This window comes from Artibeus jamaicensis, unplaced genomic scaffold (genome assembly GCF_021234435.1).
Source record: "Artibeus jamaicensis isolate MK-2021 breed Jamaican fruit bat unplaced genomic scaffold, CSHL_Jam_final contig_3114, whole genome shotgun sequence".
NCBI lineage: Eukaryota > Metazoa > Chordata > Mammalia > Chiroptera > Phyllostomidae > Artibeus > Artibeus jamaicensis.
In genome coordinates this window covers 719,604-736,364 of record NW_026521720.1, presented here as the reverse complement: position 1 = coordinate 736,364, position 16,761 = coordinate 719,604, and the positions used below count along the sequence as shown (strand labels likewise).

General features: G+C 36.7%; 1 protein-coding gene across 1 annotated transcript in view; it reads right to left on the bottom strand.

The window, feature by feature from the left end:
- Positions 1-6,557: 6,557 nt before the first annotated feature.
- Positions 6,558-16,761, bottom strand: part of CHMP2B (charged multivesicular body protein 2B) — a 28,361-nt gene continuing 18,157 nt past the window's right edge. The window contains exons 3-6 of the mRNA XM_037130755.2: positions 15,241-15,435; positions 11,752-11,854; positions 8,467-8,573; positions 6,558-8,275 (exon numbers count right to left, since the gene is read on the bottom strand). Of these exons, the coding sequence (XP_036986650.2) occupies positions 8,165-8,275; positions 8,467-8,573; positions 11,752-11,854; positions 15,241-15,435 (516 nt within the window). The 3' untranslated portion in view covers positions 6,558-8,164. The remainder of the gene's footprint in view (positions 8,276-8,466; positions 8,574-11,751; positions 11,855-15,240; positions 15,436-16,761) is intronic.

Genomic DNA, 16,761 nt, shown 5'->3' with positions numbered 1-16,761 from the left:
CTCAGTGACCAGAGAAAATCCAATAGATAATTCCTTCACCAATGTCTTGCTTACCATCAACTCCAGTTTTACACTAGGAGCCAGAGGTGCCTTATCACATTTAGAAATAAATCCTAATCAGAAGTGACACCTCTGAAGCTAATACGATCAAGTACTAGTGCCCCCCAAAATGTTTCAACAGATATTTGTAGAAACATTAATGTATGGCCTTTTATTCTTCCTAGGCGTTAACTTTTTTTATATATATAGCTATAGAAAATATGCTTGATGGATCCTTGAGCCACAAAGTGCTATTCTGTAAACTGCGAGGGTGCAGGGAAGACGTGTGCTTGTTTGCTGTTGTTTCTCCAGTGCCTTGGAAAGCATTTGCTTATAGCAGACATGCAATCTTTAATTTAATTTAATGGATTAATGACTTTTTCGTTAAATGAAGGAAGGGGCATGCTGTTAATAATGCCTACAAACTTGAAGAGTGACTGACTAAATTTAACAATGTAATTTATTTTTAAAATCTCATAGCCACAAAATTATCTGGGGCCCTATCAAAAATATCATTTTGTTTAATTAGAATGTGATTTATTATTAATAAAGATTGATACATTGCGCTTTTGAATTCAGGGAATTGTAGCTCAAGAAACACTTATTTCATTTAGAAGAATGTACTTCCTTGGAACTTTCAAGTGGAAGCAACTGTAATGTGGTATCAATATCAAACAGTGACATACTTTGCATTTTGAGTGTAAACCTGCTGGCAATGTTCATCTAATTGATTTTATATAACAATGATGGGAACAATTAAACCAAGTTTTATTAGTGACTTGGAATGCTTACTCAATAAATTATACTGTCCAGTCCCTTGCTTTTTGTGCTATTGATAAAGACCAAGTATTACACCGGACATAGTCTATGCAGATCATACATGTCTGTGCACCCACAATCAGCATCAGTTAGATGGCTAGAAACTTGGTATATCAGCAACAACAAAAGTTTTCAGTGGCCTAATCAGTTATCTTCAGTACAGGAGGTATTGAGGCAATATACATATAAAGGCTTTTCTTATTCAAGAGCAAATTTCAAATTATTCAGCTATGTAGATGTCTAAACTCCTTCTCTGGATAGATCCCCTGCTGAAAATATAGGGTGAAGGGACTCTTTAATTTGCAAAAAGCAGCGTGGAATGCACATACATATACAGATGCACCCATAAAACTACATATTATGCACAACTTTGAAACTTGAAAATAGAAGCAAAATGTAATGCAATATATATCTAGGATAGTGGCTTTTTGCACTTTCAGTATAAATATGCTGGGAATGTTTAATCTGACTTCACATAACAAAGGCAAGCAGGTAATAAGTCTTAGATAATCATCACATATGTATGTTTCCTTTATATTATCGGATTCACCAATAAAGTCATTCTTTTCAAGTTTAGATCCAACTAGCATTGGGTACCAATTTTCATCCCTAAAAGGAATTATTCTAAATCAACACTTAATATTAAAACAGCCACAAGTTATTCTTTAGCTACAACTAATTCTTTAGCCACAAGTTAGTTGTAAATGCACTAGTATTTACTATTAACTCATTTGTATTATTAAGTTTTGAGACTATATTTTCTAACTATATTGAGGTATCTTACTAGATATTGATCTTTCTAAAAAATATAAAAGTTAATGACATTTAGAATCCTAAACAGCAATTAAATGACAAATCTGTTAACTTCCTGTGTAGTACCTATGTGTTCATTTTTCAAGAATAAATGCCCAAAGCTGACTTTAGCCATACAGCCTTTTGATCTGATGTTTTCATGAGCTCTTCTGTATAAATCTTCAAGAATTTGGTCGAGTAGGCCGTGAAAATGGAAAGACCTATTTGTCACTTATGCTGATTGATACATTCAGTTTTTACCTGGTAGAAGTGGTTGACAAACTCAGAATTTACTTTTCCATCTCCAATGGTGGAAGAATTTGTCTAGTTATTTTCAGTGATTGGGGGTAGGAGTGGGTTCAGGCTTTCAAGTTCTCGGGAGGATGGTGGTGGGGTGGGGAGTATGTGTGGTGTTCTAGCAGTAGGGCACCTGGAATCGGACTTCACAATCTTCAGGCATCATCTAAGGCAAATCTGACCCAATTGACTCTTGAAGGCATTGAGGTTAGAAGTATAGATTAAATCCCTTTGTGGGACTCAGCTTCTACAGAAAGTAAATTGGAAAGCTGATCTGGTTCCCTATAGCTACAAACACGTATTCATGCAGAGTAGTGGCATCATACAAGTCCTCATAGATCTCTTTTCAGACCTGGACACATTATTTTACTTGGGAGAGTATGAAATACTCTCTTGGGAGAGTATGTATGCATGTATGTATGTATTTATTTTTAATATGTTTTGATTATGCCATTACAGTTGTCCCATTTCCCCCCTTTATTCCCCTCCACCCTGCACACCCACTCCCCCCATTCCCCCCTTTAGTTCATGTCCATGTGTCTCAAGTTCTTTAGATGCTATATTTCCCATACTATTCTTGTCCTCCCTCTATCTATTTTCTACCTACTGTTTATGCTACTTAGTCTCTGTAACTTCTCTCCCCCCTCCTCCCACTCCCCTGTTGCTAACCCTCCATGTGATCTTCATTTCTATGGTTCTGCTCCTGATCTAGGTGTCCTCTTAGTTTGCTTTTGTTTTAGGTGTGGTTGTTAATAACTGTGAGTTTGCTGTCCTTTCACTGTTCATCTTTTTTATCTTCTTTTTCTTAGATAAGTCCCTTTAATCTTTCATATAATAAGGGCTTGGTGATGATGAACTCCTTGAACTTGACCTTATCTGAGAAGCACTTTATCTGCCCTTCCATTCTAAATGAAAGCTTTGCTGGATAGAGCAATCTTGGATGTAGGTCTTTGAATTTCATGACTTGGAATACTTCTTTCCAGTCCCTTCTTGCCTGTAAGGTCTCTTTTGAGAAATCAGCTGAGAGTTTAATAGGAACTCCTTTGTAGGTGACTGTCCCCTTATCTCTTGCTGCTTTTAGGATTCTCTCCTTCATTTTAATCTTGGCTAATGTAATGATGATGTGCCTTGGTGTGTTCCTTCTTGGGTCCAACTTCTTTGGGACTCTCTGAGCTTCCTGGACTTCCTGGAAGTCTATTTCCTTTGCAAGATTGGGGAAGTTCTCCTTTATTATTTGTTCAAATAAGTTTTCCACTTGTTGCTGTTCCTCTTCCCTTTCTGGTATCCCTATAATTCGGATGTTGGGGCGTTTAAAGATGTCCTGGAGGTTCCTAAGCCTCTCCTTGTTTTTTTTGAATTCCTCATACAACCAAATTTTCAAACAACAAATATTTAAAAACCAGAACGCAACCAAAACAGAGAGAAAATTAAACTGTACCTAAGTCAGACAACAATAAACCATTCATCCAGACTGGTAAGAGGGGCAGAGTCAGCAGCTGGCGGGGAGGGGTCACGCAGGAAAAAGCAGTGGCCGTCAGGCCAACCATGTGCATAGACGGCGGTTGGCAGATCCCAGGTGTGGAGTGGCAACAGGCAGACCCCATGAGGGTGCAAGGCGGCTGCTTGACCGTGGTCACACATTCGCATGCAGATAAACCAGGCAAAGTAGTGAGCAGTGAGATAGATGGCACAAACCAGGGCCCCAGCACCAGGAAATAAAACCTAAAAGCATCAATTGGAAAAACTTTTGGGGGTGGAGGTGCCGAGAGAGGCTTCCAGGCTCACAGAGAGTTCATTGGAGAGACCCACAGGGTTCTGGAGGGTACACAAGCCCACACACCTGGGAACTAGCACCAGAAGGGCCCAATTTGCTTGTGGGAAGCAGAAGAGGGGACCGAAATTCAACAGAGTGCAGAACAAATGCCATTGCCCCTCTCTGACCCCAGCCCCACATACAACGTCACTACCCAGTGACTGGGTCGCCCCACCCTGGTGAACACCTAAGGCTCCACCCCTCACATATAACAGGTGCGAACAGACCAAAACATTATGGATCAAGAAGAACAACTCAAAGTACCAGAGCCAATACTTCTAAGTGACCAAGAGATAGCCAACCTACTGGATGCATAGTTCAAAACACTGGTGCTCACAGAACTGGTCGATTTTAGTCACAAAAAATGAAGGCTTCACTAAGTGAAATGAAACAAAATGCACGGGGAAACAATAGTTACGGGAAGGAAACTGGGACTAAAATCAATCGAGTGGAACAGAACGAAGAAAAAAATGACCAAACAGAGCCCTGGCTGGTGTAGCTCAGTGGATTGAGCGCAGGTCTATGAACCAAAGGATCTCTGTTCGATTCCCAGTCAGGGCACATGCCTGGGTTGCAGGCCAGTTCCCAGCAGGAGACACACTAGGGGCAACCGTACATTGACATTTCTCTCCCTCTCTCCTTCCCTTCCCCTCTAAAGATAAATAAATAAAATCTTAAAAAATTTTAAAAAAAACGACCAAACAGTATGTATTTAAATAGGCCCGCAGGCACCAGGCTAGAAGTGTGGCTTCTGGGCTGGTAAAGGATGTGCAGGTGAACGAGAGTGCGGGCTTCCCCTACAAGCATTCAAATGCAAATGGAATACACGTCACTGTGGTCACTGTGCACGTCAAATAAGGTAAAGCCCACTGGCTGCCTGATTCCCCTCTTAACCTGTAGGGTCACAGTCTTGAGTCCATTGCCACCAGGACTCCCCATACATAACCAGGTACTCCCCTTAAGGCACGGTTCTATACAGCACAATTATCTGACAGATGGTCATTTTATATTTTCTAAGATTAGGTGCTATCATTAGTGTTGATAGTTGTGTTCCATATTCTACTTCTTTGATACTATGAAATCTCTACCCACTAATCGTACACCAGGAAGCCAAATGCAACACTGGGCTGCCTCGTTTTCAGTAACAGGAGCTGCTTCACTGTTCTGCTGTCTATTGCTAACCTGCTGCCTGAACAGAGTTCTTCAAAGAAACTCTTTTGCCAAAGATGGGAGGGAAGTTAGGAAACATTTTTTTAAAAAGTCAGTATTTTCATCAACATCAATGTGTAAGAATCCTTGTTTCCTAATCTTTATGGACCAAAGGAAGTTTTATTTTTAGTGAAGGATATTATAACATTACAAACTTATAGTGATTGTGAAAAGTGCCACTGGACATGGTATAAATGTAGCCAAATCAGAACGAGTCTACTTTCTTCTTTGGGTTCCCAGAGTCTTCTGTGGCATCGATGTTTGACTGAAATGAAACCACTAAAACTTGCCTGTTTAAAAATATATATTAAAAAATGTTTATTCCCTGAGTGTTTCTAGGAAAGGAATTATAAGATCAATTTCTTCTGAAACAACTGAATTCTTAGGCTCATTGCTGTGGGGGCGACTTTCTTCACAAGTCCCCCCCCCCCCGTGCCATGGATGAGAGTAAAGACATGATGTGATCTGCTTGAGGAAGAGAGGTGGCCAGTTTCTCCGAGGAAAAAAGACCTGGAGCCCCTTCCTCCAGAGGCTTTTATTGGGTTGTAATACACAGGACTACAGGGAGGCAAGGATCAAATAGTAGATAGTCTGAGTGAGAGTCTGTCAGGCAGAGTTTTAGGGTTTCCTGCTCGAACCCTTAACATATGAATGAAAGCACTCTTAGCAGAGCAGATTTCACAGGTTTATCAGGAAGTCTGTGGTGCCAGATTTTTCCCTAGGACACGCTCTAGCAAGGCCAGGAGCTGCACCTCTCCCCATCAGGTATTCAGGCTTAAGAGGATTAGAGCCAGGAAGTACTTCTCCCAGAGAACATGGGGACTCAGGCTTTGCCAAAGCCGGCGTGGGGTGGGGGGGAGGGCATGTGCAAGAGTCCATTGCTCCCTCTTTGTTGCAACCCTCCCCCCCAGTCCTTCCATGATGGCCTCCTACGTGATCGAGTCTGGCTTAGGTTGCCCCTCCACTGTGAGGGGTCTTACCCATCATTGACTTCCCACCAAGCTTTGGGGCAGGGAGAGGAAACTGAGGCAGCATTTGCTACCAGAGACAAGCTTTGTTTCCTGCAGCTGGCATTCCAGAGGTCACTGGTTCATCCTTAGCCACAGGGGGTAGAGTTACAATTCCTGAAACCAGGCAGAGTGGTCCACAACACATTTTATTCACAATTGCCAATTCTTTTCCTTTTTTTTTTTTTTTAGCACAATGGCTTTTTATAACGTATTGAGAAATGTGGATTCTTTTTAGATTTTATTTATTGGTTTGGGGAAGGGAGGAAGAGAGAGAGAAACATCAATGTGAGACAGAAACTTGGATCAGGGGCCTCTAGAACACAACTCCACAGGGGATGGAGCCTGTAATTCAGGCATGTGCCCTGATCAGGAATCAAACCGTCTGCCTTTTGCTTTATGGGACAACGCCCAACCAACTGAGCCATACTTACTGGTCAGGATCCACTGCTAATTCTTAGAAAGACAATTTTTTTTGGTTAAAATATAAGTTGTAGAGTTATCTAATTTTATTTTTAAAAATCACCAGATACACATAAAAATTTTAACTTAGCAGAAGCCAAAATACAGTAAAAGAGATATATAAAAACATAATAGCAATAAATCTTTATTGAGTTTTTTTTAACAAAATAATTTTTAAAAGCAAAAGCCCCCACATGTAAACTAGAAAGTAAATGAAGTCAGTTGGCATTACTATGTACATCCAAGAATCAAAAGAGTTCTGGGTAATTCTACAGTCTGGTAAGACCTTTTGATCGATTAATGTGCAAGGTAATGGTATTTAATACTACTATATAATGAAACTGTATCTTTGAACATTACAAAATGGATTATAAACTATAATGTTTAGCTTTCCATTCTTTCCCCCAACCCATATGACACATGTATGCTAGTTCTGAAACATATTCATATTGTCAATAATAGTCCAAAATGTCCATCATCCCAAATTCATCAGGTTACATCTACACACTCTCCTCCAGAGTTTTTACGGTGGAATGTGCTATAATCCATATATTACAACACCATTTTTTTAAAAAGCTAACCTAATTCTAAGTTCTGTCTCTATAATCTGCTACTTCATTTCTTCTCACTTTCAATATATACATTAAATACCAAAGCAATTTTACCTTTAAAAATACTGCTATGATGTTAACATACATTTAGGCAATAATTTCTTACAAAGTTTTAATTTATTTACCGAGAAAAGTGTTAATGTTTATTTTAGAATTTAACTAGAGTACTGCCATAGCACTGTTATTTATTTGAAAATGATGGTTTCAATTTAGAGGGTTCAATGTACCTACTAATAAAGTCCAAAAATAAGCAGAGATTAAATAATAATTCACATTGAAAAAAAAATCTCCTTACTCCTTTAGAAGAAAGACCAAAATATATCACTTTCTTACTGTAAAACATTATTAATTCAGAATCAGTTTTTGCTAATACATTCAATTCACTTTTATAAGCTTTACAAAGGCAGTCTGGAAAATTTTTTTAAGAGGCCCAATTTTAGTTTAAAATGTAATCATTTTCTGTCACTTACAATAATTTAAAGATGTGCACAATATGTTTGTGCCATTTAAGGCAGGTGCCAAGCACATTTTCAAAGGTAATAAAGTTATCAACTAGAATGTCCTCCCTAAGGGAGCAGACAGAAAACAAAGGCCCGTGGACGGCTTTGTTTAAGACAGATGTTTCAGCAGAGCTCCTCCTTCAGACCACTTAGAAATGAGTTGGCAGCTAAATCGCCCACGGTCACAGCGTGCACTGCTTACACAGACAAGCAACAGACACAGAATGAATGATAATACGTCTAATATTTTACAGGAATCTTTAAGTTGGTGCCTGATGGCATTTAACAAGATGTTTGTATTCAGTGTAAAAAGATTTAAAACGTAAGCTACACTAAGTAATGAATATAATTTCTCTATGCCATGCAGAAAAGTTGTCAACTTTTTACACATCATCATTCCTAAAGAGTTCTAATTAAAACCCAAAGAGTTCCCATTTTGCACCATTATCATTCTTTGGCAAAAGAGTCAAACAGCCATGGGTTAGGAAACAACTGTTCACTCATGGTCTTCACTTTTGCAAAATAAATATGTCTTGTAAAAAGAAAATGGCAATATGCCTGCTTTATAATTATAACTAAATAATTATAAATATGCAAAATATTACAGCTTTTTCACTAATCTACTCCTAAAGCTTTAAGTTGTCGTTCAATCTCTTCATCGGAGATTGTAGCCTTTGAAGTAGAGGCAGATGGTAAGCTTCGTGCAGCGGATGGAGCTTTGGCCATCTATATGGAGGAGAGGAAAAGAGAAAAGTGTGTGTCATTAAACATCTGGTCTAGGACACAAAGGGTGTGCTACAAAGAGGTTGAATTTACTTTTCAGATATAAAAACATGCATCTAATAGTAAAGGACGACTTAAAACATTTAAGTGACAAAAGTGGTAGAAACTACTTCCAACTCAGAAGATATTCATACCTTTCCAGAGATCTCAATTCCGATTTCATCAAGAACTTGATTCACAATATCTTGGCTTTCTTCTTCATCATCAGAGCCATCAAAGATGTCATCGAGCGTGTCATTGACTAGGGAGGATGGGGCAAAAAAGCAGTTACTTTCAAAAAGATTTCAGGGATTTCAGGCTGTATTTACATTTTTAGAAGGCAGCCCAACTATATACTATACTATACTATTATATTATAGCAAACTTAGGGGAAGTAACACATTACAAAAGTCATTTTCAAATGTTTAGGAAGTTCATTGATGAATACATTTTTAAGGCACCAAATCTGGAATAACACTTGTTTCAACACAAATTATCCTTAAATGAAACAAGTCTACTCTGATTTTTAAAAAATTACATCTTTAATGAACAAGAACTGTATGACAGTCATGGCTACAGGATTAAAGTTTAATTATGATTCCACAAAGTAAACCTGTTCAGCTGATAGCTGTTAAACCTGACCATGGAAAAATATGTAAGAATTCAATATCCTGTAAGTATCTGGGAGATAATTTATTCTTTTTATACATAGAATTATATTTTCAACTTTTAAAAAATTTTCACTTAAGATGTATGTAAAATATTCTGACAAAGTTTAAGATTCAATATTGTATTAAACTTGTCCAAAGGATGATGTCCAACTTAGCCCTGCAATGATTATCACTGCCATCCCCCTCCCCTGCCTCCCTCACCTTCCTAAATATTACGGAAGGCCTTCTGCATAGAAGGCGTCCTGTTAGGAGCTGTGGGGAAGGACTTTCCGAAGGCCTGGGAATACGCCTCATTTATCTTCCACACTAAGTGCCCAGCATGTGGTACAGATACAATTGACAGATGGAGAAAAATGATGATTTGGGGTAGTGTACACTTCAGTAGAAAAGAGAGAAAAAAGATAACAGATTGTGATAAATAGAAAAAATGATTATAAAAAGGGAAGAGATTATATCGAGCTGGGAGGAAGTAACGTGGCATGGTCCATGAAGGACACATAGGGTATGACCAAGCAGCACAGAGGGAACCCCGTGAACAAAGACACAACTGAAGACAACGGAGATGCACATAAGGAAGAGGAAGTTCTCCTACTGGGGTACAGTTAAGGGGCACGCATGGGAAAAGGCTGTGAGAGAAATAATTAACCAGCTGGCCTATGATCGTTCTCCTGACCCCTAGGGACACCCCCGAGGAGAGGAGACAGGCAGCTTCGTGTGGTCTCCTCCTAAGAGTGCTGCTCATTGGGCTCCTGCTAAACAGAAGTGTGTTTTCCAGGGAAGAGAGTTCTTGTCTATGGAATGCTCTTAGCAGGACTCTGCTCTTAGCAGATTCTTTTAGCCACAAAGATTTTTCAAAGATTTTCCCTCTAAAACTTGAACGTAAACAAGTTTTAGAGCAGCACTGCAATAATATAAACTCTAATTTTATTTTAAATATTTTATTTTTTTTTAGAGAGAGGAGAAGGGAAGGAGAAAGAGAGGGAGAGAAACATCAGTGTGTGGTTGCACTCCATTCTGGGGACCTGGCCTGAAACCCAGGCATGTGCCCGGACTGGGAATCAAACCAGCAATGCTCTGGTTGGCAGACCTGCACTCAGTTCGCTGAGCTACACCAGCCAGGACTAAACTCTAATTTTAAAAAAGACATCCATTTAAACTTTAAATTTATTTTTAGATGAAAATACTAATGCTAATTAAATTTATTTGGTTATAGAAAAAACAAATAACCACCAATAACTACTATTATTTCAGAATCATTTGCAAAGCACTAACATACAAGTAAGAACTGTGATAAATATGAGTTTTATGTATGAGCTTATTAATTCTCTTCACTACAGGTTAATGGAAAAGCTAATTTCTTTGATAAGATCTGCTCACACCTGTGCCATCACTGGAAACCAAATAAACATGTTAGATACTGTGATCATTATATAAATGACAATTCTCAGTCACTAAAAATGCACTAATGATGTTTCTAAAAATTATATTTTCAAAGTAAAGATTCAAGGTGAAAACTAAAGAATTTTTGATAAAAATACAGTATTATTAAATTCTAAAAGCAAAATAGATAACATGAAATAGAATAGTGAAGCAATGGTAACTTTAGAAACCTTGGTAATTTAATCAGATACCATTTATGGACTAAATGCTATAAAATTAAAATGCTAGCAGTGCTAAACTAGCATATCCCTACACAGTTGTAAAACAATTAGAAAACATCTTTGTAAAACAATGATGCCAAATTTGACTATCATGTAAGTAATAACTGAATGCTGACCAGGATGCTGGAAAGAGTCATTCATCACTGATAAAACAGGGCCTGGTATAGTCTTTCTGAGAAGAATCTGGTAGTGTGAGCCAAAGCCTTAATTAAGTGAGTGCTCTAAGGAGATTTAAGAAATTTAGGCAAAAATAAAATAGAAACATTTATGAGAAGATTATCGAATACATTAAACATTTTAAAACAATCTTACTGACCACTTTAAGAATGTTTTAGTAAATTAGGGTTGATATTATTTGATATTGATGTTCTACAATATCGAAGCCATGTTTTTAAAATGAGGCTTCAGAGAAGATTTAAGGTCATGAGCACGTGCTCGCATTACACTATTATGTTCTTTAAATGGTAGATAAGGTTCAAAATAAAACATGTAATATGACCGAACTATAGTAAGATATGGAAAAATACAGGAAGAAACAACATTAACAGTAACAATATGTAAGTCGTGTGAAGATGGTTTGTTAAAAATACACTTTATACACAACATGCAATTAGTTTATATTCAGAAAAGAAAAGAAAAGAAAAGAGAAGAGAAAAAAAACAAAACAAAACTAAGTATTAAGTAATTTGGGGAGGAAAAAAAGAATGAAAGAGCTCCATTATCTCTACCTCCCATACCGACAGTACGAAAGAATCGATGCAGTTCTGGAATTACCCAATTTATACTAGAAGCTTATTTTTTTCACAAGATGATTTTAGTCCACTAATCAATATAGTGGAACAGCTGGGGCCAGTATGGCACAGAAATATGGCATAATGTATTTCATATTTTTTCTTCAGTTAAACATTAATAGAATTTTGAGCCATACACATTGCCAATTTCAAAATACAAGAGTTACAATACAGGTGATTATTTAAAAGGGTACTGTATTATTATTTTTTTCAATATTTGTGCTTTCATGGATGAGAATATGAGGTTGCTAGGAAATACACTTAGCGAATTCAAACACGAGAAAACTGTAAATTTCATTACAAGTTACTAGACTTACTCATTTCTTCAGTCATTTCCATCTTCATGTTTTCCTTCTGGAAATTCTGCATCGTTTGTAATGTCTTTTGTGGATCCATCTTCTTGTTAACAGCCTGCATTGTCTTTAAAATATGCAAATACCTAAGTGAGCTACACAATTATGAAAATTTTATTATGGGTAATTCCTAAGAGAACCCATCAAATAGACATGAGGCTCTGAAAGAATATATACACTCTTCCATACTTAAACATAAGAATATTAAGTCTAGAAAAAAAGTATCATTTGGAGACCATCTGCTTAACGTCTGTATAATAAATACTAGTGTGGAAAAACCTTACCTGAACCACAAGCAAAAGATTACATAACAAAAAACTGTGTCAGTAAAAAAATCCATTGCTATTCAGATGGGCAAGCTCCATTTGCCTATTATATGGTAAGTAGGTAATGTCTAAATTAAAAATAATCTTAATCTATTTTACAAAATTTAAAAAGTTATTTTAATGTTCATGCCATTACAGTTGTCCCACTTTTTCCTCTTTGCCCCCCTCTACCCAGCCTGCCCCCTGGTTCCATAATCAGTTTTTAATTTAATATCTAAACTAAAGAGGAAACACTAGCATAAATACTTAATCTATTAACATTTTTTAAACCATGGTTTAAAGAAAAAAAACAAAACACTGAGTTTTGCAAAAAATGTGAAAAGAATTCTTTTACCTTTTATGTTCACAACCCATTTATTAAAAGAGATGAATGCCATCTAGTATAGACGAAATGCCTTAATATACATATAAAGTATATATTATATATGTGTATTACACAGCTAGCTTAATATTAAAAGACACTATACATATAAAACATACCAGTTTCAAAATGTTAAGCATACAGTATTTTCTCAGACAATTGTATGCAGTGTTGCAGCCAAAGTGATCTTTAAGTAGGACACTACATTTCCCCATCTCCCTGCCAGTCCACACACACCTAATAACTCTGCAATGGCTTCCCACTGCTCTTAGAATTGAAAGCCAAACTTCACAGTTGACCTTTGAGAGTAAGCATCATTTGAACTCTGTTTAATAAGCCAGTCTCATTTTGCACCACTGCCCTCTAGTCACGGTGACCTTTCATTTCCTTAAAAATGCCATGTTCTCTCCTGGCACCGGACTTTTGCTTATGCTCCCCATCATCTGCAATGCTCCCCCATCTGCTTTTACTATCAACACTTCAGACTTCAGGTCTTATGAGGGGGGATCCCCCACAAAAAATAACAAAATGATCTTCTCGAGAGTGGGCCCCTGGTAGTACAGGCTTCCTCCAACAGGTGAGTGTACCAGGAGCCCATTTGTATCAGTGTAACAGCTGGCATTGTTGTGAGAGGCTGCATTTGGCTTCAATGATTTTTTTTTTAAGACTCTTTCAACACATTTGCCCATTTCACGATGGGTGATTTACAACCACACCTGCCCACACTGTGCTAAGTGTTCAGCGGTTTTTGACCGAAAAGGACATGATCCCCTTGCCTTCTCCCCTATTCACTCGATTTTGTCCCAGTCAAACTTTTTTGTTTGTTTGTTTCCCTGGATTAAGAAAAGTCCTCAAAGGGAAATACTTTGCTGATGTGCAACAGGTAAAACAAAAACAGCAGAAGCACTAAGACATCAAAACTGACAAATTCAAACACTTTTGAGCAGTGGGAAAAAAAGTCTTGATAGATATATTGCATCAAATGGAGAGTATTTTGAAGGTGACTGAGGTTTAAACATGTAAGAATAAATACACAATTTTTTAATAAATAAATTCTGCATTTCTTTGGGTCCCCCTCATAATATCAGTTTCTTAAAGAAGTAGTTCCTGATATGCAGATTAGAATACATACCCCTGGTTAAATCCTACTTGGTATACATGAAATTTTATACTTACTTGTGTATATTATAATACTTTACTTGCAATTTACATTATTCTAAATAATACTATTAGTGATAATGATAATTATAATAAGAGCTTTATAATAAATAATATATATTATAATATAAATATAGTAACATTTATAATAGTACTACTACTAATAGTGATAATTATAATAAGTGCTTAGTGCTCATTTGTGGACATGTGCAGAGCACCACAAATTTTAGTCACCCAACATGTACCTTTTTAGCTGAGGGCAAACAAGACAACACCCTGCCTTCTTGTTTCAGCTCTCATACTGTAAACAGGTATACTTTCACCCATTTATATACTGCAAATTTCTTATGCCTTTATTAGTGATTTTTGCTGTTTAAAATGGTCCCCAAGCATAGTACTAAAGTGTCATTTTTTGTTTCTAAGTACACAACAAGGCTGTGATGTGCTTATTGAGAAAATACACTGTTAGAAGAGCTTTGTTCAAGCATGAGTTAGAGTGCTGTTGCCATGAGTTCAATGATGATAAATCAACAATTAAATACGGCTCCTTTCTACTGAAACACACAAAAAACAGATTTAGATATACACTGGTTGACAAAAATGTTTTAACTTTAGTTAAAAGTTAGGCTCACAGGAACCTGACCCTGCATTTTCCTTCAGAGCAATGGCTCAGTATTCACTAATTCCCAACTTTGTAGAACATTAACTATTGCAAAAAATGAGAATCCACTATATACCCTATTTTCCTAATAATCTCATACTTTCTCTCCTGTGTTTGTCCCTTTGTTCTTCATATAAATATTTACCCTTCCTTATATTTAACACCTGCTGATATTTTTAAGACCCTGGTCTTTTGCAGTCATTCAGATAATTAATTCTATTCAAAGACCTGTGTGGTTCACTGAAGCTTAGCACAGACTGATGTACAGTGGTAGTATCCTTTTCAAACACACCTTAATACCACCTCCCAATAAACTGTAACTTCTGAGAGGAGAGTCTTTGTCTTTGTTCCTCACAGCACTTCATTTGCATTAAGTAGCTCATTATTTATTTTAAAAAATCAAAAGGCTCAGAGTCCTTTAAAGTCTAGAGTAAAAACATCATTAATATAGAAACTGTAAGTTAAACATAAATCCCTATTAAAAGTAATTGATAAATCCTTGTAACAGCATTCATGTTACATATACATGTAACATGAATATATGAAAATTATTCTCTCACACATATATGAAAATGAATCAAGAGGAAATTACTACTCCCAAGTAATCAAAACTTATAGCTTAATGAAATAAGAAGCCCACAAATCTCTGACAATTTAAGAGAAAAAGGAGACACCATTTTAAGTCAATTTGAAAAATTTAGAAGCTTCATGTATCCATGGAACAATGAAAATGTCCTAAAACAAGGATTTTTTTATTCAAACAAATCAATAAAAACCTAAAAGTGACTACCTGGATTATCTAATATTATAACTCAGTTGGCCAGAAACTCCACCCAGATTCTATACTACATATACATCAGGAGGTGCTTTTAAAATTGACTGGGATGTTTGTATTTAAACATCTTGGAGTAAACTCTAAGACTACGGATGTAAAGGCTTCTCCTTACCTTTGCTGTAGTAGACATTGCACCTGCCATCTTCATCTGGGAGTTCATCACTTTTGTTTGTGTGGACATAGAAGTGACTTTAGAACTCACAGCAAAAGTTCTTGTTTTCTGTTTCCGTAGCTGTACAAGCTGTTTGGCTAAAACTCTGCAAGCTTCTTTATTACCAATTTTGGCCATCTTCTTAATTTCTAATTCCTGAGACAGGAAATAAAAAAGGAAATAAAATCATTGAGGGAGAGGCCTCAAGATTTATTTCAAAAGAATAGATCAAATATAAATGGAGTAAGCCAGAGTAGGTTTGTAGTTGTTCATATGGAAAGTACAAATGAAGATCACATGATGGTTAGCAACAGGGGAGTGGGAGAAAGAGAAGGGGGGAGAAGGTACAGAAAATAAGTAGCATAGATGATAGGTAGGAAATAGGGGGAGGGCAAGAATAGTATGGGAAATACAGAATCTAAAGAACTTGAGACACGTGGTCATAAACTAAAGGGGGGGTGTGCAGGGTGGAGGGGAATGAAGGGGGGAAATAGAACTGTAATGGCATAATTAATAAAATATATTTTTAAAAATAATAATAATACAGGAATAAACTGTTTCACATACTCACAACTGTAAACCCACCTTTGCCCACCACTGTATCATACAGCCGTTCTCCCTGATCATGAAATGAACCAGAACAGAGAGTCATCTGAGAGGGCAATTGACTCCACATGATTTCATGGGGAGGCCAGAAACCAGTACCTTCACCCACAAGTATAAAGCTGTTCTACAAAACAGTCCTTACACAGAGCCCAAAAGAAAATTAAAGGACACTCAATGCAAAGTATGTACGAAAAAAGAAAAAAATAAACAGAGTTGGTGGGACATAGCAAAAAAAAAAAAAAAAAAAAGCAGAGGGGTAGATTTAAAGCTAATAATATAAACATACAAGTGAAAAGGTTCATCTAATATCTCATTAAAAGGCAGGTTATCAGATTAGAGAAGAACCCAAATATATGCTACCTCAAGAAACCAACTTTAATTTTTAAAAAAAGCAAAGTAAAAGAATAGTAAAATATATTCTATATAAATACTTTTTAAAATCTGGAAATCTGGAGTGGCTACATTAACATCAGATAAAACAAATATTGAGAATAAGGAATATTACCAGAAGAAAAGGGGGCATTTCATAATCATAATGGAATCAATACATGAAGATGTCCAAACAACCCTAAACATCCACGCACCTAATAACAGTGCTTAAAAATACATGAAGTACAACACAAAGAACTGAAAGGAGAAGCAGACAAATTATACAAGTAGCATGAGGGATTCCAACAACAACTCTCAAGTGTATTGCTGTAACTGTTAGAACAAATGGATAGAAAATGGGTAATGACACAGAAGACTTACAAAAAACACTATTACCAACTTGATCTAACCAACATTTATAGAAAACTCCTTCAACAACAGCAGAATACTCATTTACAAGCATATACTGGAAAAAATCACCAAAATACACCATAGTCTCCTTCAGAC